Consider the following 25,034-nt stretch of genomic DNA (forward strand, 5'->3'; position numbering starts at 1 on the left):
TTTGGATGCAGCCCAGGCTGCCCTTGGCCTTCTGTACTGCCAGTGCCCATTGCTGGCTCCTGCCCAGCTTCTCCCCCAGGCCTTCTCTGCAGGGCTGCTCTCAATCTCCTCACCCCCAGCCTGGTCTGATTCTGAGGACTGCTCTGACCCAGGGGCCTCACTGACCCTCTCAGTGCTCCACAGCCCCTTCTGATGCAGTTTACTCAGCAGCTGTCTGCATTACTGCTGGTATTGGCACGTTGGCATGTCCCAGAGCAGCGATGTCTGAGCTCTGAGGCGGGTGGCAGCCTGTCAGATGCCTCCATGGTGAGGCCACCGACCGAGCCCCAGCGAAAGCCTTCTGCTTCCCAGCAAGGATTTATGACACCTCAGGCAGGCCAGGGGAGAGGCAGTCTGAGCGTCCTCTGGAACGGGTCAAAGCCTAAATGAACAGAAGGGGAGTGAGAGCAGCATCCCTGAGCCAGAGGGCAGATGCTGAGGCACTTGGCTTACCTATGGATATGGTCCAGACGGCAGCGATCTTGAGGATGGCCTTGGTGCGGGAGTTGAAGCGGCTGTGCTCTATGGGGTTGCGGATTGCTACGTACCGGTCAAGAGAGATGGCACACAGGTGCATGATAGAGGCAGTGGAAAAGAGCACATCTAGGGAAATCCAGATAGGGCACAACTGGTTAGGCAAAGGCCAAGCATAATCTGAAACATAGAGAGAAAAGGAATGAAAGGAAAAAAACACCAAACCAGAAGCGGAAAAACCAAGAGAAAGGAAAGGAAAGGAGAGGAGGCAGGGGGGAGGCACCCAGCGGGGCCCAGGGAGCCTGGGGGGCTGAGGAGATCTAGGGGGGGTGAGAAACCCTGGGGAGGGCTGGACTGTGTGGTGTCACACAGGATCACCAAGGCTGGAAGAGAGCTTGAGGATCATCAAGTCCAACCTGTCAGCACTGACCTCATGACTAGACCATGGCTCCAAGTGCCACATCCAATCCCCTCTTGAACACCTCCAGGGATGGGGACTCCACCACCTCCCTGGGCAGCACATCCCAATGGCCAACAACTCTCAGTGAAGAACTTTCTCCTCACCTCCAGTCTAAACCTCCCCTGGCACAGCTTGAGACTGTATCCTCTTGTTCTGCTGCTGGTTGCCTGGGAGAAGAGACCAACCCCCACCTGGCTACAACCTCCCTGCAGGGAGTTGGAGAGAGCAAGAAGGTCTCCCCTGAGCCTCCTCTTCTGCAGGCTAAGCAACCCCAGCTCCCTCAGCCTCTCCTCACAGGGCTGTGCTCCAGACCCCTCCCCAGCCTTGCTGCCCTTCTCTGGACACCTTCAAGGGCACATTCAGGAGTGAGGCAGTCACAGGACAGGAGGGGTTGGAAGGGACCTCTGGAGTCATCGAGTCCAAACCCCTGACCAGAGCAGGGTCACCCAGGGCAGGTCCCACAGGAGTGCACCCAGCTGGGCCCTGAAAGCCTGCACAGGAGACTCCACAGCCTCTCTGGGCAGCCTGCTCCAGGGCTCCCTCACATCAAAGAAGTTTCTGCTCAGTTTGTGTCCATTGCTGCTTGTTCTGTCCCAGGACAGCACTGAGCAGAGCCTGGGCCCTGCTTATTTCCCCCACCCCCCAGGTATTATAACCATTGATCAGATCCCCCTCAGCCTTCTCCTCTCCAGGCTAAACACCCCCAGGCCTCTCAGCCTTTCCTCACCAGACAGATGTGCCATCATCCTCAGAGCCTCCACTGGATGCTCTCTAGTCTATCCCTGTCCCTCCTGATCTGGGGAGCCCAGAGCTGGACACAGTCCTCCAGATGTGGCCTCATGAGGACAGAGTAGAGGGGCAGCAGAACCTCCCTGGACCTGCTGGCCACACTCTTAATGCAGCCCAGCACTTCTCAGTTGCTGCCTGCTGAAGGGAAAGGCAGCAGACAGCTCTTCTGCCCAGTCTGTCACCTCCCTAAACACCACTGCCTCCCCTGAAGCCCTCCCCAGGCAGTGTGCCTTAGCAGCAGAGGGCTGCTTGCCTCCTGCACAGCAGCTGGGATGGAGTGGCTGGAGCTCTGCAGGCAGCCTGGGCTGCAGCCAGTGTGGCCAACATGGATCCTGCCCCCCTGCTCTGCTCTGGGCAGACCTCACCTGGAGTGCTGCATCCAGGTCTGGAACCCCCAACCCAGGAAGGTCCTGGAGCTGATGGAGAGGGTCCAGGGGAGAGCAGGAAAATGATCAGGGGGTTGGAGCAGCTCTGCTATGGGGACAGGCTGAAGGAGCTGGGGGTGTTCAGCCTGGAGAAGAGAAGGCTCTGGGGAGACCTCAGAGCAGCCTGCCAGGACCTGCAGGGGCTCCAAGAAGGCTGCAGAGGGACTGCTCCCAAAGGCCTGCAGGGACAGCCCCAGGGGCAATGGTTTGAAATGAGAGCAGAGCAGATTGAGATTGGATGTGAGGAACAAGTTCTGCCCCAGGAGGCTGCTGGAACACTGCAGCAGGCTGCCCAGGGAGGTGGTTGAGGCTCCATGCCTGGAGCTATTCCAGGGGAGGCTGGACAGGGCTCTGGGCAGCCTGCTCCAGTGCAGGATGTCCCTGCTGCCTGCAGGGGCTTGGGCTGGCTGAGCTCTGGAGCTCCCTTCCAGCCCAGCCCAGGCTGTGATTCCATGGAATTATTCCGAGCTGTGGCAGGGCAGCCCAGGAGCCCTTCAGCAGAGCAGAGCAGCAGGAGGTGCACACAGCAGCTGACTTTACCAGGACATAACCCACAGAAGAAGTGCTAAGTGCCTCATGAAACCTGCAGCTCTGGGCAGAGAAGCCATTCGTTGCAGCCAGTGTGCTCTGCTGCTGCTGGATGGACTGTGAGAGACCACAGCAGCGAACACTGCAGAGGCCCTGAGCCACGGGAGCTGAGCAAAGCCCTTCCTGGCTGCAGCAGCAGCACGCTGGGAGGCAGCTCTGCTGCACAGAGGACTTGGACTTGGGTCAGTTATGACTCAGCCCCTTTATGAGGATCACAAATCAAACTCTGTGCCTCCTGCTCTTGTTGACACCTTGCAGTAGCTTAGCACAGCACTGACACTGACCTGCACAGCTCCAGCTCTGCACATCTCTGATGTGCTGGGCAGAACACAGAATCAGCCAGGTTGGGAAAGACCTCACAGATCATCCAGTCCAACCTATCCCCCAGCACCATCTGATCAACTGATCCATGGCACCAAGGGCCTCAGCCAGGCTCTTCCTAAACACCTTGAGGTCCCTTTCCAGGCCTGACAGCTCCAGGGGTGTGCAGCAGTCTCTGCACACTGCTGGTGACAGCTGGTCCCCCCCAGCAGGCAGGCAGCCAGGGAACCTTCAGTGTCTCCAGAAAGGGACCCCAGGCCCCCAGGCTCCCTGCGTGGTGGAGCAGTTGCAGCCTGAGCTGTGGGGGTGCTGTGGGGGCGATGTGAGGGTTGACACTGGCAGGATCTGTGTCATGGTCTGAGGAGGCTTCTTTCTTAAGGAAAACATAGAGTGAGTCCTCCAGGAGGAGCAGAAGGGTCCAGGAGGTGTGCCCAGGACACTGTCACTGTGGTTTGTGTTAGTCAGTCTCACAATTCTGCTCTCTCCTTACAAGCTGGCTGCGAGGCCAGCTCGCTCTCTTTGCTCCCCTGCTCCTCCCTGGGGGCAGAACACCCCCAGCTCCCTCAGCCCTCCTCTAGCCCAGGGGCTCCAGGCCCTTCTCCAGCCTGGCTGCCCTGCTCTGGACAGGCTCCAGCCCCTCAGTGGCCTTCCTGCAGGGAGGGCCCAGAGCTGAGCACAGCACTCAAGCTGTGGCCTCTCCAGTGCTGAGCACAGGGCGATGGTCACCTCCTGGCCCTGCTGCCCACCCTGCTTCTGCCCCAAGCCAGGATGCATTGGCTTTCTTGGGCCCCTGGGCACTGCTGGCTCCTGGGCAGTGACTGCCAACCAACAGCCCCAGGTGTGCATTTGCAAAGCACCTACACAGCAAAGGAACAGCAACAACAGCAGTAACAACCACACTAATAAATAGTTATGGCTGTGATTGCTATTCCTCTTCTCCTTCTCTTTGTTCTTCACTTTCTCCTTCTCCTCCTCCTTCTCCTCCTCCTCCTCCTCCTCCTCCTTCTCCTCCTCCTCCTCCTTCTCCTTCTCCTTCTCCTTCTCCTTCTCCTTCTCCTTCTCCTTCTCCTTCTCCTTCTCCTTCTCCTCCTCCTCTTCCTCCTTCCCCTCCTCCTCCTCCTCCTTCTCCTTCTCCTTCTCCTCCTTCTCCTTCTCCTCCTCCTCCTTCTCCTTCACCTCCTCCTCCTTCTCCTTCTCCTTCTCCTTCTTCTCCTCCTCCTCCTCCTCCTCCTCCTTCTCCTTCTCCTTCTCCTTCTCCTTCTCCTTCTCCTTCTCCTTCTCCTTCTCCTTCTCCTTCTCCTCCTCCTCCTCCTCCTCCACCTTCTCTTCCACCACCACCTTCTCCTCCTCCTCTCCTCCTCCTCTTTCCCCTCCTCCTCCACCTCCTCCTCCTTCTCCTCCTCCTTCTCCTCCTCCTCCTCCTCCTCCTCCTCCTCCTCCTCCTTCTCCTCCTTCTCCTCTTCTCCTTCTCCTTCTCCTTCTCCTTCTCCTTCTCCTTCTCCTTCTCCTTCTCCTTCTCCTTCTCCTTCCCTCTCCTTCTCCTTCTCCTTCTCCTTCTCCTTCTCCTTCTCCTTCTCCTTCTCTCTCCTTCCTATATTATTACCACTATTAATCATCATTAAGATGTCTTTAATAGCAATACAGCCCCCAGCAAACATGCCCTGGGACTGTGCCAGGATACAAGCAGGGATTAAGCAAACAACTCTGTAATTGATGTTATACTTTCCAAACCATCTTCCCCTCACTGACACTCCCTCTGGAGCAAGCAACATTTCTCTCCCTGGTTCTATTTTCTCTCCTTTCCCACCCACAGAACAGCAATTACCATGCATTTACAAGTGCAGATGACTAAGTTAAGTGCATCTTGGACTCCAGCACTTTGAAGCTTTAGCAGTTCCATTTCCAATGGCAAATGTGTGTCTTGGCTGCAGTTTGGCTCCAGAAAGCATGGAACAGTGCAAACAGCTGGGCAAGCAGCTGGGTCAGGCCAACCCAGGCACCAGTCCAGGCTGGGTGCAGAGTGGGCTGAGAGCAGCCCTGCAGAAAAAGCCTTGGGGGTGCTGGGTGCTGAGCAGCTCCCCAGGAGCCAGCAGTGCCTCCTGCTGCCCAGCAGGCAGCTGTGTGCCAAGCTGCAGCCAGAGCAGGGTGGGCAGCAGGGCAGCAGAGGGGATTCTGCCCCTGGGCTCTGCTCTGCCCAGACCTCACCTCCAACCCTGCCTCCAGCTCTGCTGTGCCCAGCAGAAGGAGGACACAGAGCTGCTGGAGTGAGGCCAGAGGAGGCCACAAGGATGCTCCCAGGGCTGGAGCAGCTCTGCTGGGAGCACAGGCTGAGGGAGCTGGGGCTGTGCAGCCTGCAGAGGAGAAGGCTCCAGGGGGACCTCAGAGCTGCTGCCAGGACCTGAAGGGATCCTGCAGGGAGGCTGCAGAGAGACTTTTGCTGAGGGGGTCTGGAGCCAGGCCAAGGGGGAAGGGTTTGGAGCTGAGGCAGAGCAGGGTTAGAGTAGAGCTGAGGAAGAAGTTCTTGAGTGTGAGGCTGGGGAGACTCTGGCACAGGCTGCCCAGGGAGGCTGTGGCTGCCTCCTCCCTGGGGGTGCTGAAGGCCAGGCTGGATGAGGCCCTGAGCAGCCTGTGTTTGTTGAGAGGCTTCCCTGCCCATGGCAGGGGCTTGGAGCAGATTATCTCTGAGGTCCTTCCAACTTCAGGCATTCTGTGGTTCTGTTTCTCTGGCCAGGTGTCTGTTCAGTCCAGGGTTGCAGAGCATCAAGGAAGCAGCAAGCAAGTTCTTCAGTAGGAGGGTGGTGAGGCTCCTGGAGGTGTTCAAGAAACCTGTGGCCATGGCACCTGGGGGCATGGCTGGATGGTTCTGGTGGTGCTGGGTTGGACTGGATGGACTCAGAAGGCTTTTCCAACCCAAACAATTCTCTGGTTCCATGATTCTCTCTATTTTGCAGTCCCACAGTTTCTTTTCAGATGCAGCATTGTAGACCTGTTTCAGCTGGAAAAGGCCTCTGAGCTCACCAGTCCAACATCAGCCCAGCCCCACCATGGCCACCAAACCATGGCCCCAGCTGCCATGGCCACAGGCTTCTGGAACACCTCCAGGGCTGGGGACTCCACCACCTCCCTGGGCAGCACATCCCCAGGGCCAATCTCTCTTGCTGGGAAGAACTTTCTCCTCACCTCCAGCCCAAACCTCCCCTGGCACAGCTTGAGACTGTGTCCTCTTGTTCTGGTGCTGGCTGCCTGGGAGAAGAGACCAACCCCCACCTGGCTTCAACCTCCCTGCAGGGCATTTCCTCTCCTCTGCTCTCCTGTTACAGGGGAGCAGAGCCCAACCCCCACCCCACTGCAGCCTCCTCTCAGGGAGCTGCAGAGAGCAATGAGCTCTCCCTCAGCCTCCTCTGCTCCAGGCTGAACCCCCCCAGCTCCCTCAGCTGCTCCTCCCCAGCCCTGTTCTCCAGACCCTTCCCCAGCTGGGTTGCCCTTCTCTGGACCTGCTCCAGCTCCTCAATATCCTTCTTGGGGTGAGGGACCCAAATCTGAACCCAGGATTCAAGCTGTGGCCTCATCAGTGCCCATTCCAGGGGCAGAGTCCCTGCCCTGCTGCTGCTGCCCACAGCACTGCTGCTCCAGGCCAGGCTGCTGGTGCCCTCCTTGCCCACCTGACAGCATGCAGCATGACACCTGGGACAGAGCTGGAATGATGGTGACAAAAGAGCTGCTCAGAGCACAACAAAGCTGAGTTATGTAAAATTCCTCCCAGCTTCAGAGGTTGTTCATGGCAAACTCAGAGGGAGCTGCAGCAATCATTTCTTTTCCAGTCCTGGACAGGAATTTGGGCAAGGCTTCAGCACACATTTGTTGTGTTTGCCCAGGGCTTCCTATCTGTCAGGATGGATGAAAAGGGGAAAAAGTCCCCTTCAAAATCACAGCAGAGGAATCAGAATCACAGGAGCATGGAATGGTTTAGGTTGGAAGGTCCTCAGAGATCATCTGCTCCAAGCCCCTGCCGTGGGCAGGGACCCCTCCCACCAGCACAGGCTGCTCAGGGCCTCATCCAGCCTGGCCTTCAGCACCCCCAGGCAGGAGGCAGCCACAGCCTCCCTGGGCAGCCTGTGCCAGAGTCTCCCCAGCCTCACACTCAAGAACTTCTTCCTCAGCTCCACTCTAACCCTGCTCTGCCTCAGCTCCAAACCCTTCCCCCTTGGCCTGGCTCCAGACCCCCTCAGCAAAAGTCTCTCTGCAGCTTCCTGCAGGATCCCTTCAGGTCCTGGCAGCAGCTCTGAGGTCCCCCTGGAGCCTTCTCCTCTGCAGGCTGCACAGCCCCAGCTCCCTCAGCCTGTGCTCCCAGCAGAGCTGCTTCAGCCCTGGGAGCATCCTTGTGGCCTCCTCTGGCCTCACTCCAGCAGCTCTGTGTCCTCCTCCTGCTGGGCACAGCAGAGCTGGAGGCAGGGTTGGAGATTTCCTCTCCTAGGCAGCTTTCACTGTCTACTTTGTCTGTCAGGCTCCTGACACTCTCTATCTCTATACCTGCACACAGAGCTAGATGCCTTCTAAAGCTGTGTGTATCTGTGTACAACCAGAGCTGGGAGGAGCAGAACAGGAGCTAGGGAGGAGCAGCTGGTCACACTCAGCCTCAATGGGCTGGCCTCAAGCCCTCCTTTGGGGCTCTGGTGTTAGCTGTATTCACATTTTGCTTTAGCTGCTGACAGGCCTTGGAAAGAAATGAAGTGGAAGAGGTAGGAAGTGCAAGGGTGCCAGAGTGGCTCAGGAGGGGGGGATCTCAGAGACCAACTGCTGCCACCCCCCCGTGGGCACAGACACCTCTCCACTGGACTCAGCTGCTCAAGGGCTCATCCAGCCTGGCCCTGAACACCTGCTCAGGGTCTCACCAGCCTCCTCCTGAAGAATTCCTCCACAGATCCAGGCAGGATCATTGGGTTTGAGTGAATCTCAGCCCCAGGAGAAGGCACACAGCCCCAGCAGAGAGCACAAGTCCTCAGCACTCAAGCTGGTCACACAGGACATGCTGGAAGCACCTCTTGATCCTGCCATGGATCTGCTCCAGGTCATATATTGATCTGCTGCTCTGTGTGGAGCTCTGCCTCTCAGAAAGCTCAGAGTCAGACAGGAGAGGCCTCAGCTAAGCAGTCAGTGAGGATGAGGCTTTTCACACACAGAAGGTGGTGACACTTAAGAGCAGCATTTGCTGAGGTTTCCTTTCTGTATCCAGCTCTGGGGCCCCAGCACAAGAAGGACCTGGAGCTGCTGGAGAGGCTCCAGAGGAGGCCACCAAGATGAGCAGAGGCTGCAGAACCTCCCCTGTGGGGCCAGGCTGGGAGAGCTGGGGCTCTGCAGCCTGGAGAAGAGAAGGCTCCAGGCAGACCTCAGAGCAGCCTGCCAGGACCTGAAGGGCTCCAGGAGAGCTGGGGAGGGACTTGTGACAAGGGCTGGGAGTGCCAGGCTGAGGAACAATGGCTTTGAGCTGGGAGAGGGGAGACTGAGCCTGGAGATGAGGAAGGAATTGTTGAGAGTGAGGCTGGGGAGACTCTGGCACAGGCTGCCCAGGGAGGCTGTGGCTGCCTCCTGCCTGGAGGTGTTGAAGGCCAGGCTGGATGAGGCCCTGAGCAGCCTGTGCTGGGGGGAGGGGTCCCTGCCCATGGCTGAGTCTGAGGTCCCTTCCAAGCCAAGCCATGGTGTGGGCTGACTCAGAGCAGTGTGCAGAGGCTCAGCAGGAGCCCAGCTGCTGTCTCTTTCCCACAGACTTTGCATCTTCTGAACATTCTTTCCCCCACCCTGGGGAGCTCCTCTGCTGTGGGCTGGGGGGGAAGAGCTTCCCCTCGGCTGCTGCTGGGAGCCCTTCCATGGCCATTGCAGCACTGCAGCTGGAGCATTAGATAGGACCCAGCCTCTCCAGTGCTCCCTTTAAAGTTGTGTAGCTGCCACAGGCTTTACCAAAATAGAAAGCAATTACAGAGTGCTTGAACATCTCTGCACTGCATCATCCCCAGGGGAGCTGGCCAGGAATTTAAATCATTCTCTTTGCTCTCTCTTATCTAGGAATTAAAGCATTTCCTCAGCCTGAAATACCACAGCAGTGAGTGTAAAGCCATGTTATCTCTCCTGAGCTCCTTTATTTCCTTCAGCTTTCCATAGACAAAAGGCTGGGAGACATCCCTGTCACCCTGAGAGGCACACAGGCCATGGTGCTGAGCATCCCAGACAGGCCTGAGCAGAACAGAACCTCCTGCTGACCCCCCCAGGCCTCACTGGCTACCAGCATGCCCACAGAGGGGATCAGAGAGGCATGGGATGGCTTGGGTGCTGAGCACTCCTGGTGGCACAGGAGACACAGAATCACAGAATGGTCCAGGCCAGAAGGGAGCTCCAGAGCTCATCCAGCCCAAGCCCCTGCAGGCAGCAGGGACATCCTGCACTGGGTCAGGCTGCCCAGAGCCCTGCCCAGCCTCACCTGGAGTATCTCCAGGCATGGAGCCTCAACCACCTCCCTGGGCAGCCTGCTGCAGTGTTCCAGCAGCCTCCTGGGGCAGAACTTGTTCCTCACATCCAATCTCAATCTGCTCTGCTCTCATTTCAAACCATTGCCCCTGGGGCTGTCCCTGCAGGCCTTTGGGAGCAGTCCCTCTGCAGCCTTCTTGGAGCCCCTGCAGGGACTGGAACGTTGCTATTAGGTCTGCCTGGAGCCTTCCCTTCTCCAGGCTGAAGACCCCCAGCTCCCTCAGCCTGTCCCCAGAGCAGAGGCTCTCCAGCCCTCTGAGCATCTTCATGGCTCTCCTCTGGACTCTCTCCATCAGCTCCAGGTGCTTGCTGCACCAGGGGCTCCAGAGCTGGGCCCAGCACTGCAGGTGAGGTCTCCCCAGAGCATGCAGTATCTAAGAATGAGGGAGGGACAGCCTGCACTCCTGACTTGAGATTCATGGAATGGGCTGGGTTGGAAGGGACCTTCCTTAATGCTTACCTCCAGGCAGGAGGCAGCCACAGCCTCCCTGGGCAGCCTGTGCCAGAGTCTCCCCAGCCTCACTCTCAACAATTCCTTCCTCATCTCCAGGCTCAGTCTCCCCTCTCCCAGCTCAAAGCCATTGTTCCTCAGCCTGGCACTCCCAGCCCTTGTCACAAGTCCCTCCCCAGCTCTCCTGGAGCCCTGCAGGTCCTGCAAGGCTGCTCTGAGGTCTCTTCCCCAGGCTGAACAGCCCCAGCTCCCCCAGCGTGCCCTGCTAGCAGAGGTGTTCCAGTCCCCTCATTTCCATGGCCCTCCTCTGGACCTGCAGCCAAGCCTCCTGGCCAGAGGAAGAGCTGGCCCCAAGGGCAGCAGTGCCAGTGCTCCTGATTGATCAGCAGCAGTGCAGGATTCAATGCTTTTCTGGCATCTTGACCTCCTGGGCACTGGCTTACATGGGAAATTAATCTGACCTTTAAGTCTCTAGCCTGCCTTTTGCTAAGGGCAAACCCCAGCCTCCCTAAAGCTATCCAGGCCCCTTAAGGAGGATGCACCCAGCACAGCCAAGCATGGCACACAGTCTGCACACAGAAAATGGAGTAGAAGGGTTTGTACCATGAGTGCTGCAAGTGCCAGAGGGCTGGGGTGCCCAGCAGATGCTCAGCAGAGGATGGGCTCTCAGGTGATGTGAGAGGGTACTCAAAACACCAAGTAAGACAAAGAGGCTGACCCTGTGTCCAGAGCTGGTGCTGGTGAGACCTTGCCCTTGACTACCATCTGCACAAGGAGGAGGTCATGTTGCCAGCCTAACACCCCCACAAAGGACTGACTTGAGTCTATGGCACTGATCACACCCAAAGCCAGCTGTGCCACCACTCCTGAGCCTCACTCTTCCTCTGAGGGACATCTCCTGCACACATGGAGCTGTCATGGTACAAGTGGGCTTGGGGTGGGGAGCAGCCAGCCAGGAGCACAGAACACAGACTCACAGGTGGCATTGGCTTGGAAGGCAGCCTGCAAGGGCATCCTCTCCAACCCCCTGCAGGCAGCAGGGCCAGCTCCAGCCAGAGCAGGCTGCACAGGGACACAGCCAGGCTGAGCTTGGATGGCTCCAGGGATGGAGCCTCAAGCACATCCCTGGGCAGCCTGTGCCAGTGTCTCCCCAGCCTCCCTGTGCAGAGCTTCCTCCTGATGTCCAACCTACCTCTGCCCTGCTCCACTGTCAAACCATTGTCCCTTGTCCTGTCCCCACAGCCCCTTCTGAACAGTCCCTCCCCAGCTGCCTGCAGCTGCCCTGCAGATATTGAACTGCAGCCCTGAGGTCTCCCTGGAGCCTTCTCCTCTCCAGGCTGCACAGCCCCCACCCTCCCAGTCTGTGCCCATAGCAGAGGTTCTCCAACCCTCTGAGCATCTTGGTGGCCTCCTCAGGACCCTCTCCAGCAGCTCCAGGTCCCTCTCATGCTGGGGGTCCCATATCTGGCCCCAGCCCTGCAGGTGAGGTCTCTCCAGAGCAGAGCAGAGGGGCAGGATCCTCTCTCCAGCTCTGGCCACACTGCTTTGGATGCAGCCCAGGCTGCCCTTGGCCTTCTGTGCTGCCAGTGCCCATTGCTGGCTCCTGTCCAGCTTCTCCCCACCCAGCACCCCCAAGGCCTTCTCTGCAGGGCTGCTCTCAATCTCTCCACCCCCAGCCTGGGTTGGTACCGAGGGTTGCCCTGAGCCAGGGGCAGGACCTTGCCCTTTGCCTTGCTGAACCTCCTGAGGTTCTCCTCAGCCACCTCTGCAGCCTGCCCAGGTGCCCCTGGATGGCTTTGGAGACCCCCTGCCATTGAGGGAAACCTTGGTGGAGCTGGATGTGCCTCCAAAGGTCTTGCTGGCTCCTGCCTGAGAAGCTGCAGCAGGTACATGATGTGAGTGCATCTTACTGCAAGTAAACAACTGCTCCAGCTCAGCTGCCTTTCAACTTCCAGTAACTGTAAATTTTGTTTTCTCTCCATTACAGCCTTGCAGCCTTGACAGGACCTGCAGGAAGAAGCAGATTTAGAGCCAGAATGGATGCAATTATGTGATGGAGGGAAAGATTGGTTAAATATCATCTAAGTCATATTTTAATTGCAAGGTGTCAGCTTTAACACACAGGATGCTAAAAAAAAGCCTGCTGCTGAAATGGGATCTTTGCTCAGAAGCAAACAGCCCCAAAAGCCTTCCCCAGAGCAGCAGCTCTTCATCTGGGGAGGTGTCAAGCAGTGCTGGTGCAGTCTGTCACTAACTCAGTCATGGAGTGGGTTGGGTTGGAAGGGACCTCAAAGCACATCCAGCTCCAGCCCCCTGCCATGGGCAGGGACCCCTCCCCCCAGCACAGGCTGCTCAAGGCCTCATCCAGCCTGGCCCTGAACACCTCCAGGCAGGAGGCAGCCACAGCCTCCCTGGGCAGCCTGTGCCAGAGTCTCCCCAGCCTCACTCTCAACAATTCCTTCCTCATCTCCAGGCTCAGTCTCCCCTCTCCCAGCTCAAAGCCATTGTTCCTCAGCCTGGCACTCCCAGCCCTTGTCACAAGTCCCTCCCCAGCTCTCCTGGAGCCCTTCAGGTCCTGGCAGGCTGCTCTGAGGTCTCCCTGGAGCCTTCTCTTCTCCAGGCTGCACAGCCCCAGCTCTCCCAGCCTGGCCCCACAGGGGAGGTTCTGCAGCCTCTGCTCATCTTGGTGGCCTCCTCTGGAGCCTCTCCAGCAGCTCCAGGTCCTTCTTGTGCTGGGGGCCCAGAGCTGGAGGCAGTGCTGCAGGTGGGGGCTGAGCAGAGCAGAGCAGAGGGGCAGAATCCCCTCCCTGTGCTGTTGCTCTCCCTGCTCTGGCTGCAGCTCAGCACTCAGCTGGCTCTGGGCTGCCAGGGACCAGTGCTGGCTCCTGGGGCTCTGTCACCACCTGGCACCCCCAAGGCCTTCTCCTCCATGCCACAGTTCACATCTTACTGCTCCCTGCAAGCCCCTTGCCCACTGCTTCAGCACTGCTTGGGTTCAGCTGCACAGGGCAAGGCCTCTTTGGAGCAGGGACCATTGCCCCAGGTCCCCAATCCTGCTTCCTGTGCTGCTCAGCTCTGGATGGTGGAGCAAGGTTTGCTGAGGCACAGAGGATCTCCCCAGAGAAATCAGCATCAGCCTTAAGAGAGTTTGAGTTACTCCTTCCTTACCTGCCAGGGGCAGGGCCTGGCAGCTCTCTGCTGCCTTGTGAGGACTCATTAGAGCTCAGCTGCTCTCAAGCACCAACACCACACAGCACTTAGCTATCCTCCCACTTTACCAGGCTGTAGGGACCTCAGGGACTATTTTCAGAGGCCTTGGCAATGATTTGCCACAGCAGGGCCAGAGCTGGAAGTGTCAGTGGGCAGCAAGGGGGACAGTGTGGTGCCTGCTGGAGGTCCTGCTGGCTGTTCTCCACAGCACAGGCAGCTGCAGGGCACAGAGCTGAGTGGGGAGCCCCTGGGGTGACCTGCTCCACTTCCATCACCACTGCACACTGGGCACTTGGGAGGCTGATGTTCAATCAAAGCCCTCTGCTGGGAAGTACAGACCACAGGCTGGGGATCTCTCTGCATTGTGCCTCCATGGGAAGAAGGCTCTGGGCTTCAGCACATTGCAGTGATTCCTTCTGGCTCATCTCAGAGGCCTGCAGGCTGATTCTGTCCTCAGCTCAGGAGCAGCCACTGCTATGGCTGAGGGGCAGCTCCTGGCCCTCCTGTGGAGTTGGCTTCATTCAGCCTAGCTGGAACCAACCTGCCCCATCTCAGCTCCAGGCAGACCTCAGGGCTGCATTTCAATACCTGCAGGGCAGCTGCAGGCAGCTGGGGAGGGACTGTTCAGAAGGGGCTGTGGGGACAGGACAAGGGACAATGGTTTGACAGTGGAGCAGGGCAGAGGTAGGTTGGCCATCAGGAGGAAGCTCTGCACAGGGAGGCTGGGGAGACACTGGCACAGGCTGCCCAGGGAGGTGCTTGAGGCTCCATCCCTGGAGCCATCCAAGCTCAGCCTGGCTGTGTCCCTGTGCAGCCTGCTCTGGCTGGAGCTGGCCCTGCTGCCTGCAGGGCTTGGACAGGATGCCCTTGGAGGCTGCCTCCCATCCCAGTGCAGTCTGTGAAGCTGTGGTTGAAGAGCAGAATGCAGAGCACAATGCTCCTGGATCCTGCAGCATGGGGAATGCCCTGCAGAGAGCTACCCTGGGAGGCCAGGTGGAGCTTCAGCTGTGCCAGCAGCTGGGCAGAGCTGGACCTTTCTTGTTTTGGAGCCTGGCAGTGCCTGGAGGCCTCTGTAAGCTGCATTCATAGGAAGCAGGGGATGACTTTGGTCTGGCCTAATGAAGTGTGGGTGTGCTGGGGGATCAGAAAGCAGACTGCTGCCCAGCTAATTGCAGTGGCTTCATGAGGTGCAAAAGGAGACTAAACAAATATTCCATTTAGTTCAACTACATCACTGGGGGATTGGATAGACTTGGGTTTGCTTTGTGATCAAGTGCAGCATCACTGTGTCATGGTGCTTACACCATTGCTGGAGTGCATTCCTGGGCTGAGTACCAACCAGACCCACTGGGAACCAAGGGAATAAAACAACAGCTTGGCAGAGCCACCAGCAGAGCAGGAGAGAGGTGACTGGGGCCCCAGCCCTGGAGAGACTCCAGGGGAGGCTGGGCAGGGCTCTGGGCAGCCTGCTCCAGTGGAGGATGTCCCTGCTGAGTGCAGGGGGTTGGACTGGATGAGCTCTGGAGCTCCCTTCCAACCCAACTCATTCTGGGATTCTCTGATTCTCAGTGTTGCTGTAGGCTTACCAAATGTGAGGGAGTCCCATGGGTGCCATGGCAGAGCTGCTTACTGCCCAGACAAAGAGGGACTTACCAGAGAGTCACAGCATGGCTCAGGGACCTCAGGGATCATCTACTCCAGCCCCTGCCATGGGCAGGGAAACCTCTCAGCTAGACTTACAGAATCACAGAATTATCAGGGCTGGAAGGGACCTCAAGGATCATCCAATTCCATGCCCCTGCCAGGGACACCTCTCAACTAGCCCAGGCTGCTCATAGCCTCATCCAGCCTGGCCTTCAACACCTGCAGGCAGGAGGCAGCCACAGCCTCCCTGGGCAGCCTGTGCCAGAGTCTCCCCAGCCTCCCTCACAAGAACTTCTTCCTCAGCTCCACTCTAACCCTGCTCTGCCTCAGCTCCAAACCCTTCCCCCTTGGCCTGGCTCCAGACCCCCTCAGCAAAAGTCTCTCTGCAGCTTCCTGCAGGATCCCTTCAGGTCCTGGCAGCAGCTCTGAGGTGCCCCTGGAGCCTTCTCCTCTGCAGGCTGCACAGCCCCAGCCCCCTCAGCCTGTGCTCCCAGCAGAGCTGCTCCAGCCCTGGGAGCATCCTTGTGGCCTCCTCTGGCCTCACTCCAGCAGCTCTGTGTCCTCCTTCTGCTGGGAACAGCAGAGCTGGAGGCAGGACTGGAGGTGAGGTCTGGGCAGAGCAGAGCCCAGGGGCAGAATCCCCTCTGCTGCCCTGCTGCCCACCCTGCTCTGGCTGCAGCCCAGCACACAGCTGCCTGCTGGATCCCCACTTTCTCTTCTACTAACTCCTAATTAAAGAAGCTAATGAGCAGAGGGGAATTTGCCCATGAGGCTGTCACAGAGCCTAGGCTGTGCCTTCCCATCTGTGCCAGGAATGTCTGGGGTTCCTGCATGAGTTTCCAGCACAAATTCTGTGCTTCCAGCCCCCTCCAAGGTTTCTGGAAGCAGCAGGACTCATCTGAAGGGAACTTCCCCACTCCTCAGAGACCCTCATGAGCACAGTGCCAGCAGTGGGCCAGACCTTGACTGAAACCATGTAGGACTACAGCAGAGCCCAGAGGCAGCTGAGTGCTGAGCTGCAGCCAGAGCAGGGAGAGCAGCAGCACAGGGAGGGGATTCTGCCCCTCTGCTCTGCTCTGCTCAGCCCCCACCTGCAGCACTGCCTCCAGCTCTGGGCCCCCAGCACAAGAAGGACCTGGAGCTGCTGGAGAGGCTCCAGAGGAGGCCACCAAGATGAGCAGAGGCTGCAGAACCTCCCCTGTGGGGCCAGGCTGGGAGAGCTGGGGCTGTGCAGCCTGGAGAAGGCTCAGGGAGACCTCAGAGCTGCTGCCAGGACCTGAAGGGATCCTGCAGGAAGCTGCAGAGAGACTTTTGCTGAGGGGGCCTGGAGCCAGGCCAAGGGGGAAGGGTTTGGAGCTGAGGCAGAGCAGGGTTAGAGTGGAGCTGAGGAAGAAGTTCCTCAGTGTGAGGCTGGGGAGACTCTGGCACAGGCTGCCCAGGGAGGCTGTGGCTGCCTCCTGCCTGGGGCTGTTGAAGGCCAGGCTGGGTGAGGCCTTGAGCAACCAATTCCAGGTGAGAGGTTTCCCTGCCCATGGCAGGAGGCTTGGAGCAGACAGTCTCTGAGGTCCCTTCCACCTTCAGCCATTCTGTGCTCCTGATTCTCTTGCCAGGTGTCTGTTCAGCCCTGGGCTGCAGAGCATGGAGCAGGCAGCAGCACATTGGGGCAAGGCAGAGCAAGGGGCATGTGGCCTCCCTCCCATCAATGCAACTCCCATTGAATTGCCATGCAAGCAGAGCTCTCACATCAGAGCCTCCTCCCCAGCATGTGCTGGCAGAGCACAAAGCATCCCCTCAGTGGTGCTCTAAGGATCAGGTCTGGGGGCAGTGGGCTGACCCAGCAGGGGGCTTGCACAGGTTTTAATGAACATCAGACAGCTCTAGCAGCAGAGCTACAAGGAATATGTCATGGGAATTGGAGGGAGACATAAAATCACCATGTGCTGAGTGGAATTTAATGAGAGCATTTCAGCAGACAGATGTGAAGGGAAGGGGAAGAAAAATGGGAATTAATTCTGAGTTAATTGAGCCAATCCTGCACACATGCATAATTCAAACTAATCTGCTGCTCTGGGATATTTGTCTTGGACTCCATCTAAGAGCTTTTCAGAGGTTTCTCCTTGCCTCTCTGTATTTCTTGCCCTGCTGAGCAGAGCAGCTGTCTGCTCACCTACGGGCTGCCATCCTGGCAGGGACTCTTCTCATAGCACTGAGCTCAAAAGCTGGCTTGCTCCATCCCATATCTTCTAAGCACTTCCAGGCATGGGGACTCCACCACCTCCCTGGGCAGCCCGTGCCAATCCCTGACCCCTCTTGCAGCAAAGACATTTCTCCTCACCCCTCATTCCTCACCTAAGCCTCCCCTGGCACAGTTTCAGGCCAGTTCCTGTCATCCTATCACCTGAAACCAGGGAGCAGAGCCCAGCCCCCAGCTCACTGCAGCCTCCTCAGGGAGCTGCAGAGAGCAATGAGGTCTCCCTCAGCCGCCTCTGCTCCAGGCTGGACACCCCCAGGTGCTCCTCTAATGAAGCAGTGCTGTGTTCCTCAGGGCCTTGCCCTGGCAGAGGCTCTCAGGCTGAACCCTTGGGCAGGAAATTCTGATGTTGTATTGGTCCCAGAATGAGGGCAAGGTAACCAGGCACTGAGATCCTGCTTATGCTCACACCATGCTGTCCCTCACAACAGGCCTGGGGGTGCTGATCCACAGACACCATCTGCCCAGCGGGGCAAGGAGGCCACCAGCAGCCTGGCCTGGAGCAGCAGTGCTGTGGGCAGCAGCAGGGCAGGAACTCTGCCCCTGGGCTCAGCACTGGGGAGGCCACAGCTTGAGTTCTGGGTTCAGTTTTGGGTCCTCACCCAAAGAAGGACAGTGAGGAGCTGGAGCAGAGCCAGAGAAGGGCAACCAAGCTGGGGAAGGGTCTGGAGAGCAGGGCTGGGGAGGAGCAGCTGAGGGAGCTGGGGGTGTTCAGTGTGGAGAAGAGGAGGCTGAGGGAGACCTCATTGCTCTCTGCAGCTCCCTGAGAGGAGGCTGCAGTGGGGTGGGGGTTGGGCTCTGCTCCCTAGTCTCAGGTGATGTGGCCTCAAGCTGCCCCAGGGGAGGTTTAGGTTGGACATTAGAAAAAACTTCTTCACTGGAAGGGTTCTCCAAGCCTGGCCCAGGCTGCCCAGGGGGTGGCTGAATCCCCACCCCTGGCAGTGTTTCAAAGACACAGCGATGAGGTACTGGGGGCATGGTTCAGCCCAGGCCTTGGTACAGTTAGAGAAGGCTTGGACAGGATGATCTTGAAGGAGTTTCCAAGCAGAAGAGTTCTGTGCTTGTCTGCTCTGCAGCAGCAGCAGAGAAGGAGCCATATGTTATTGTGCAGCAGAGCCTCCAAGAAGCTCTGCTCCTGGAAATGCTCAGTGCTCCTTGGCAAGGGCTGAGCACCACTTGCTACCAGCTACTTCCTCAGCCCAGTTTCACTCTGCTGGGCTGAGTGAGAAGAGATAGCAAGTTCTCAGCATGAGGTAATACAGCCTAGATCTTGGGGTGTGAAAGTGTGGCTAGATTTAGCTGCAAGAACCTTCCAGGAGGGGAAGGAAGAGCTCTGGTGGAGGAGAGAGAGCAGAAGTGACATTAATGGCTGGTACGAGGTGGTGAGGAAGGCACTGCCACAGCTCAGGCAGGGCTGCTGTGGCATCAGCTGGGTTTTAAACCCCTGAGGGGCTCCAAGAAGGCTGCAGAGGGACTGCTCCCAAAGGCCTGCAGGGACAGCCCCAGGGGCAATGGTTTGAAATGAGAGCAGAGCAGATTGAGATTGGATGTGAGGAACAAGTTCTGCCCCAGGAGGCTGCTGGAACACTGCAGCAGGCTGCCCAGGGAGGTGGTTGAGGCTCCATCCCTGGAGCTATTCCAGGTGAGGCTGGGCAGGGCTCTGGGCAGCCTGCTCCAGTGCAGGATGTCCCTGCTGCCTGCAGGGGCTTGGGCTGGATGCCCTTGGAGCTCCCTTCCAGCCCAATGCATGCTCTGATTCTCTGACTCTAAAGGGAGTTCACTGGATGATGAGGTGAAGCTCAAGAGCAGCTGCTGTGCTTCCTGCTCTGCTATTCCCTGCCATGTCCTGCTCCCTCTTTTATCCCCCTTCCTTTTCCATTGTAATCCCCACTCCAGACAGAGATCAGGGGAACCAGAGGTCAGTGCACAGGCAGCTCCCTGGCTCACTGAGGAGCTGCTTCTTAAGCAGAAGGCTTAGTGTCATGGTTGGGCAGGCAGGGCAGGCCTCATAGAGCTACAGAATGGATTGGGTTGGAAGGGCCTCAAAGCTCATCCAGCTCCAACCCCCTGCCATGGGCAGGGACCCCTCCCACCAGCACAGGCTGCTCAGGGCCTCATCCAGCCTGGCCTTCAACACCTCCAGGCAGGAGGCAGCCACAGCCTCCCTGGGCAGCCTGTGCCAGACTCTCCCCAGCCTCACTCTCAACAACTTCTTCCTCAGCTCCACTCTAACCCTGCTCTGCCTCAGCTCCAAACACTTCCCCCTTGGCCTGGCTCCAGACCCCCTCAGCAAAACTCTCTGCAGCTTCCTGCAGGTTCCCTTCAGGTCCTGGCAGCAGCTCTGAGGTCTCCCTGGAGCCTTCTCTTCTCCAGGCTGCACAGCCCCAACTCTCCCAGCCTGGCCCCACAGGGGAGGTTCTGCAGCCTCTGCTCATCTTGGTGGCCTCCTCTGGAGCCTCTCCAGCAGCTCCAGGTCCTTCTTGTGCTGGGGGCCCAGAGCTGGAGGCAGTGCTGCAGGTGGGGGCTGAGCAGAGCAGAGCAGAGGGGCAGAATCCCCTCCCTGTGCTGCTGCTCTCCCTGCTCTGGCTGCAGCTCAGCACTCAGCTGGCTCTGGGCTGCCAGGGACCAGTGCTGGCTCCTGGGGCTCTGTCACCACCTGGCACCCCCAAGGCCTTCTCCTCCATGCAACAGTTCACATCTTACTGCTCCCTACAAGCCCCTTGCCCACTGCTTCAGCACTGCTTGGGTTCAGCTGCACAGGGCAAGGCCTCTTTGGAGCAGGGACCATTGCCCCAGGTCCCCAATCCTGCTTCCTGTGCTGCTCAGCTCTGGATGGTGGAGCAAGGTTTGCTGAGGCACAGAGGATCTCCCCAGAGAAATCAGCATCAGCCTTAAGAGTGTTTGAGTTACTCCTTCCTTACCTGCCAGGGGCAGGGCCTGGCAGCTCTCTGCTGCCTTGTGAGGACTCATTAGAGCTCAGCTGTAATCCCTATTTGGAGCATCAGTTCATGGCACTCTGAGGACCAGTCCTGCTGTCAGATCCAGAGCTGCAGCTGCTGCTGGTGGATTAGCTTTTTCTTTTTACTACCTGCCTCTACTGTTATTCACTCTCAGCTCCCTGGGAAGAAGCCAGCTCTGATTCACAGAATGCTTCAGCTTGGAAGGGGCCTCAGACATCATCTACTCCAACCCCTGCCACAGGCAGGACACCTCTCATCTAGAATGGGTTACTGAAGACCTCATCCAGCCTGGCCTTCAGCACCCCCAGGGAGGAGGCAGCCACAGCCTCCCTGGGCAGCCTGTGCCAGAGTCTCCCCAGCCTGGCACTGAAGAACTTCTTTCTCAGCTCCACTCTAACCCTGCTCTGCCTCAGCTCCAAACCCTTCCCCCTTGGCCTGGCTCCAGACCCCCTCAGCAGAAGTCTCTCTGCAGCTTCCTGCAGGATCCCTTCAGGTCCTGGCAGCAGCTCTGAGGTGCCCCTGGAGCCTTCTCCTCTGCAGGCTGCACAGCCCCAGCTCCCTCAGCCTGTGCTCCCAGCAGAGCTGCTCCAGCCCTGGGAGCATCCTTGTGGCCTCCTCTGGCCTCACTCCAACAGGTTCACATGCAGGCAAAGGAGTCCTTTATTCCCCTTGCTGTGCTCATAGCCACTGGCAAGGACACCTCCTCAGTATGGAAGCTTCAGGAGCAGACAGCAGAGGAGGGCACACATTTCACATCTGTAAGGCTGCTGTGGGGCCATGCAGCCTTCAGCCTGTACCTGCTGGAGGTGGTCTTGTTGCACAAGGAGCTCAGGCTGCTCAGTCCAGCACAGATGAGTACAGCACAAACTCTTCCAACAGCTCCCACTTCCCTCAGGAGGGCTGGTGATGGACAGTGCTGCACAGCTGCATTATTGCTGCTAGGCCATTTATTGATGGCACATCCTCCCAGGCAGCCTGGGCTGGCTTTAATTGACCGCTTCCAGAGGGGTCCAGGGGATAACAGCATCCCTGGGTATGCACTTGAGAGGAGTGTGCACACTGATGTGGCAGGCTCACAGGATGTGAGGGGTTGGAAGGGACCTCTGGAGAGCTTCCAGCCCTACCCCCTGCCAGAGCAGGAGCAGAGAACCCAGCACAGGTCAGACAGAACACATCCAGACAGGGCTGGGAAGGCTCCAGAGCAGGAGACTCCACAACCTCTCTGGGCAGCCTGCTCCAGGGCTCTGGGAGCCTCCCAGTGCAGAAGTTCCTCCTCATGTTCAGGTGGAATCTCCTGTGCTGGAGTTTCCATCCAGTGCCCCTTGGCCTATCTCAGGGCACAACTGAGCAGAGCCTGGCCCTGTCCCCTCCCTCCTGACCCCCAGCCCTCAGCTATTGATAAACATTGATCAGATCCCTCTCAGCCTTCTCCTCTCCAGACTGAACAGCCCCAGGGCTCTCAGCCTCTCCTCCCCAGGCACTGCTGCAGTCCCTTCAGCATCCCTGCAGCCTCCCTTGGACTCTCCCCAGCAGATCCCTGTCCCTCCTGAGCTGGGCAGCCCAGAGCTGGATGCAATACTCCAGGGGAGGTCTCAGCAGGGCAGAGCAGAGGGGGAGGAGAAGCTCCCTGGCTCTGCTGGCCACACTCCTCTGAATGCCCCCAGGACCCCCTTGGCCTCCTTGGCCCCCAGGGCACCTTGCTGTGCCCTGCAGAGCTTGCTGCCCAGCAGCACTCCCAGCTCCTTCTCCTTGGGGCTGCTCTCCAGCAGATCCCCTCCCAGGCTGTGCTGCTGCAGTTTCTTCTTCCTGCCCAGCTGCAGGACTCTGCTGCTGTCCTTGTGGAGCCTCAGCAGGTTCCTCTCTGCCCAGCTCTCAGCCTGCCCAGCTCTCACACAGCCCTCAGGTGTCTCAGCCAAGCTGTGCCAGTGTGCCAGCTTGGCACTGGTGGGTGTCAGGGGTGAGCAAGCCACAGGTGCAGTGTTCAGTAGTCACATCCCTTCCAGCACTGCCAGGCTGAAAGCTCATCCTGCCCTTTGGCAGGAAAATGTCCTTGTGGCCCCAAGTTCCACAGCCTGAGAGGGATGCTGCAGAGCCTCCTGTGCAAACCCTGTGGCTTTGAGAGGCTTTGGCATGGGCTCAGCCTCTTGCAGAAGGGCCTGGGACAGAAGTGGTTGTGCTAGTGTGGAAAGTGCAGCCTGGGGGCCTGAATGCCTGTGGCTGAGATTAAAGAGGAGCTGGCAACTAGGCAAGGGAAGTCTCTTTTCCTCTTTCCTTGTTTTGTTTTGCCCTTTCACTACGCTGGGAATGCACAAGGAGGAGTGCTGAGCACCACCCCAGGCTCTGGCTGCTGAGGTGTGCCTCTCTCCCCTGCTCTGGTCAGTGGCAGCAGGCTGCAGCAAGCTCACACAGTATGATTCTCTCTTTCCCCCTCTCTGCAATGGCTTCCTACAAACAGGCCAGGGCAGCCCCCAGGCGTGCTCAGGGCAGGGGGCCAGGCAGCCAGGCTCTGCTGGAGCACTGCTTTCTCCTCCAACCCTCTTTACACTCCTGCTGCTGGTTATGACTGTGGCTCTTGGCATGGCCATGGCAGCAGCCTACCTCTAGAAGGTTCCCAGATGTTTTCCTGCTCTCCTCTCAGGCTAAGGCAATCTCTTCTGCTGCTGCAATGCAGCTCCCTTCATGCAGCTGCTGTTCCTTAGGGGTCAGCCCCCAAAGCAGGACCCACTCCTGACAAAGTGTTATAGTAGCTGCAGGAGAAGGGAACTGAGCTGGATTTGGTCCAAGCAAGATGAGCTGGTGCTGAGCTCTGCTCCCAGCCCTTGCAGCACTTCAGCAGAAATGCATTCAGTGCAGATCTGCTTGCTTCATGTGGCCTGGGGTGAGGAGCTGCTGGGGAGTGCCTTTGTGTTGGCTCTGTGGGGCTGGCTGTCCCTGGGAGACTTCTCCTTGGCTCTGTGTTTGCTGCTGGAAAAGGAGTTCAGCTCCCTTCTGGCTTGGCTGATGCTGTCCAGGAGGTTTTGTTTCTCTCATAGTCCTGCTCATCCTCCTGGCCCTGCTCTGGACACCTTCCAGCCCCTCCAGATCTTTCCTGGCACAGAGGCTCCAGAGCTGGCCCCAGAGCTGCAGCTGTGGTCTCAGCAGAGTGGAGCAGAGGGGCAGAATCCCCTCCCTGGCCCTGCTGGCCACACTTCTGCTGCTGCAGCCCAGGCTCTGCTTGGCTCTCTGGGCTGCAAGTGCTCCCTGCTGGCTCCTGCTGAGCTTCTCCTCCCCCAGCACCCCCAAGGCCTTTTCTGCAGGGCTGCTCTGCAGCCAGTCCCTGCCCAGCCTGTGTCAGTGCCTGGGATTGCCCTGCCCCAGCTGCAGGACCTTGCCCTTGGTCTTGTTGAACCTCCTGAGGTGGTCCTGGGCCCAGCTCTGCAGCCTGCCCAGGTCCCTCTGGATGGATCCTTCCCTCCAGCTGTCAGCAGCACCACACAGCTTGGTGTCTCCTGCAACCCTCCAAGGGCAGGGTCCTGCAGCTGGGTGGAGGCAACCCCAGGCACAATCCAGGCTGGGCAGGGACTGGCTGGAAAGCAGCCCTGAGGAGAGAGCCTTGGGGGTGCTGGGGGAGGAGAAGCTCAGCAGGAGCTCTCAGTGTGCACTTGCAGCCCAGAGAGCCAAGCAGAGCCTGGGCTGCAGCAAGAGAAGTGTGGCCAGCAGGGCCAGGGAGGGGATTCTGCCCCTCTGCTCCACTCTGCTGAGACCCCACCTGGAGTACTGCCTCCAGCTCTGGAGCCCCTATTGCAAGGGGGATCTGGAGGGGCTGGAAGGTGTCCAGAGCAGGGCCAGGAGGATGAGCAGAGGGCTGGAGCTGCTCTGCTGTGAGGACAGACTGAAGGAGTTGGGGCTGTTCAGTCTGGAGAAGAGAAGGCTCTGAGGTGACCTCATTGTGGCCTTCCAGGATCTGAAGGGGGCTACAGGAAGGCTGGGGAGGGACTGCTCAGGATCTCAGGCAGTGATAGGACTGGGGGGAATGGAATGAAGCTGGAGGTGGGGAGATTCAGGCTGGAGGGGAGGAGGAAGTTCTTCCCCATGAGAGTGGTGAAGCCCTGGGATGGGTTGTCCAGGGAGGTGGTTGGGGCCCTGTCCCTGGAGGTGTTTAAGGCCAGGCTGGATGAGGCTCTGGCCAGGCTGATCTAGTGTGGGGTGTCCCTGCCCATGGCAGGGGGGTTGGAACTGGATGCTCCTTGTGGTCCCTTCCAACCCTGGCTGATGCTATGATGATGATTTTTCTTCCCTGCTTTTGCTGTGCCACTGTGGGAAGGTGCAGCAGGGTTTTAGTCTCCTGGGAATGGGAGGGCTCAAGGTCCTGGAGCTTGTGTGGCTCCACTGCTGCTTTACAGGAGGGCTGATGTCAGTTTAACCACAGCAACAACTTCAGTGCTGTCAGTGCTGCAGTCTTCTCATGCCCAATTAGCTTCTAGATCAGGGAAGCTAATTGTGCTTCCAGATGCAGGAATCCTCTTTAGTTCTTAAGCCAGTAGCCCTGACAGCTCCAGGAGCAGCTTGGCAGTGCCTTGCCTCCTTGTAGTTAACTATTGTGAGTTACCTGAGAAGAAACACAAAGTGCAGGGCAGCAAGCCACAGAGGGGGACAAGAAAGGAGGAAAGAAGAATTGGTGGAGATAGAAAGCAAAATCCTGGGCTGAGGAAGTGATAAATTTGCTGCTTTCCAGTGAGTCACAGAATGGGAGGGCTGGGAAGGGTTGGACTTGATGGTCCTTGAGGTCTTTTCCAACCTTATGATTCTGCAGATCCAGTCCCAGCCCCTGCCAGAGCAGGGGCAGCCAGGGCAGGGCACTCAGAACACATCCAGGGGGGTTGGAAAGGCTCCAGAGCAGAGAATCCACAGCCTCTCTGGGCAG

The 25,034-nt window shown here is 58.3% G+C and overlaps 1 protein-coding gene across 1 annotated transcript in view; it reads right to left on the bottom strand.

Moving 5' to 3' along the window:
* Positions 1-25,034, bottom strand: part of HTR2C (5-hydroxytryptamine receptor 2C) — a 64,628-nt gene that overhangs the window by 19,462 nt on the left and 20,132 nt on the right. Inside the window, 1 exon segment of the mRNA XM_009903857.2 lies at positions 493-693. Within this exon segment, the coding sequence (XP_009902159.2) occupies positions 493-693 (201 nt within the window).

The sequence above is a fragment of the Dryobates pubescens genome, chromosome 18 (genome assembly GCF_014839835.1).
Source record: "Dryobates pubescens isolate bDryPub1 chromosome 18, bDryPub1.pri, whole genome shotgun sequence".
Taxonomy (NCBI): domain Eukaryota; kingdom Metazoa; phylum Chordata; class Aves; order Piciformes; family Picidae; genus Dryobates; species Dryobates pubescens.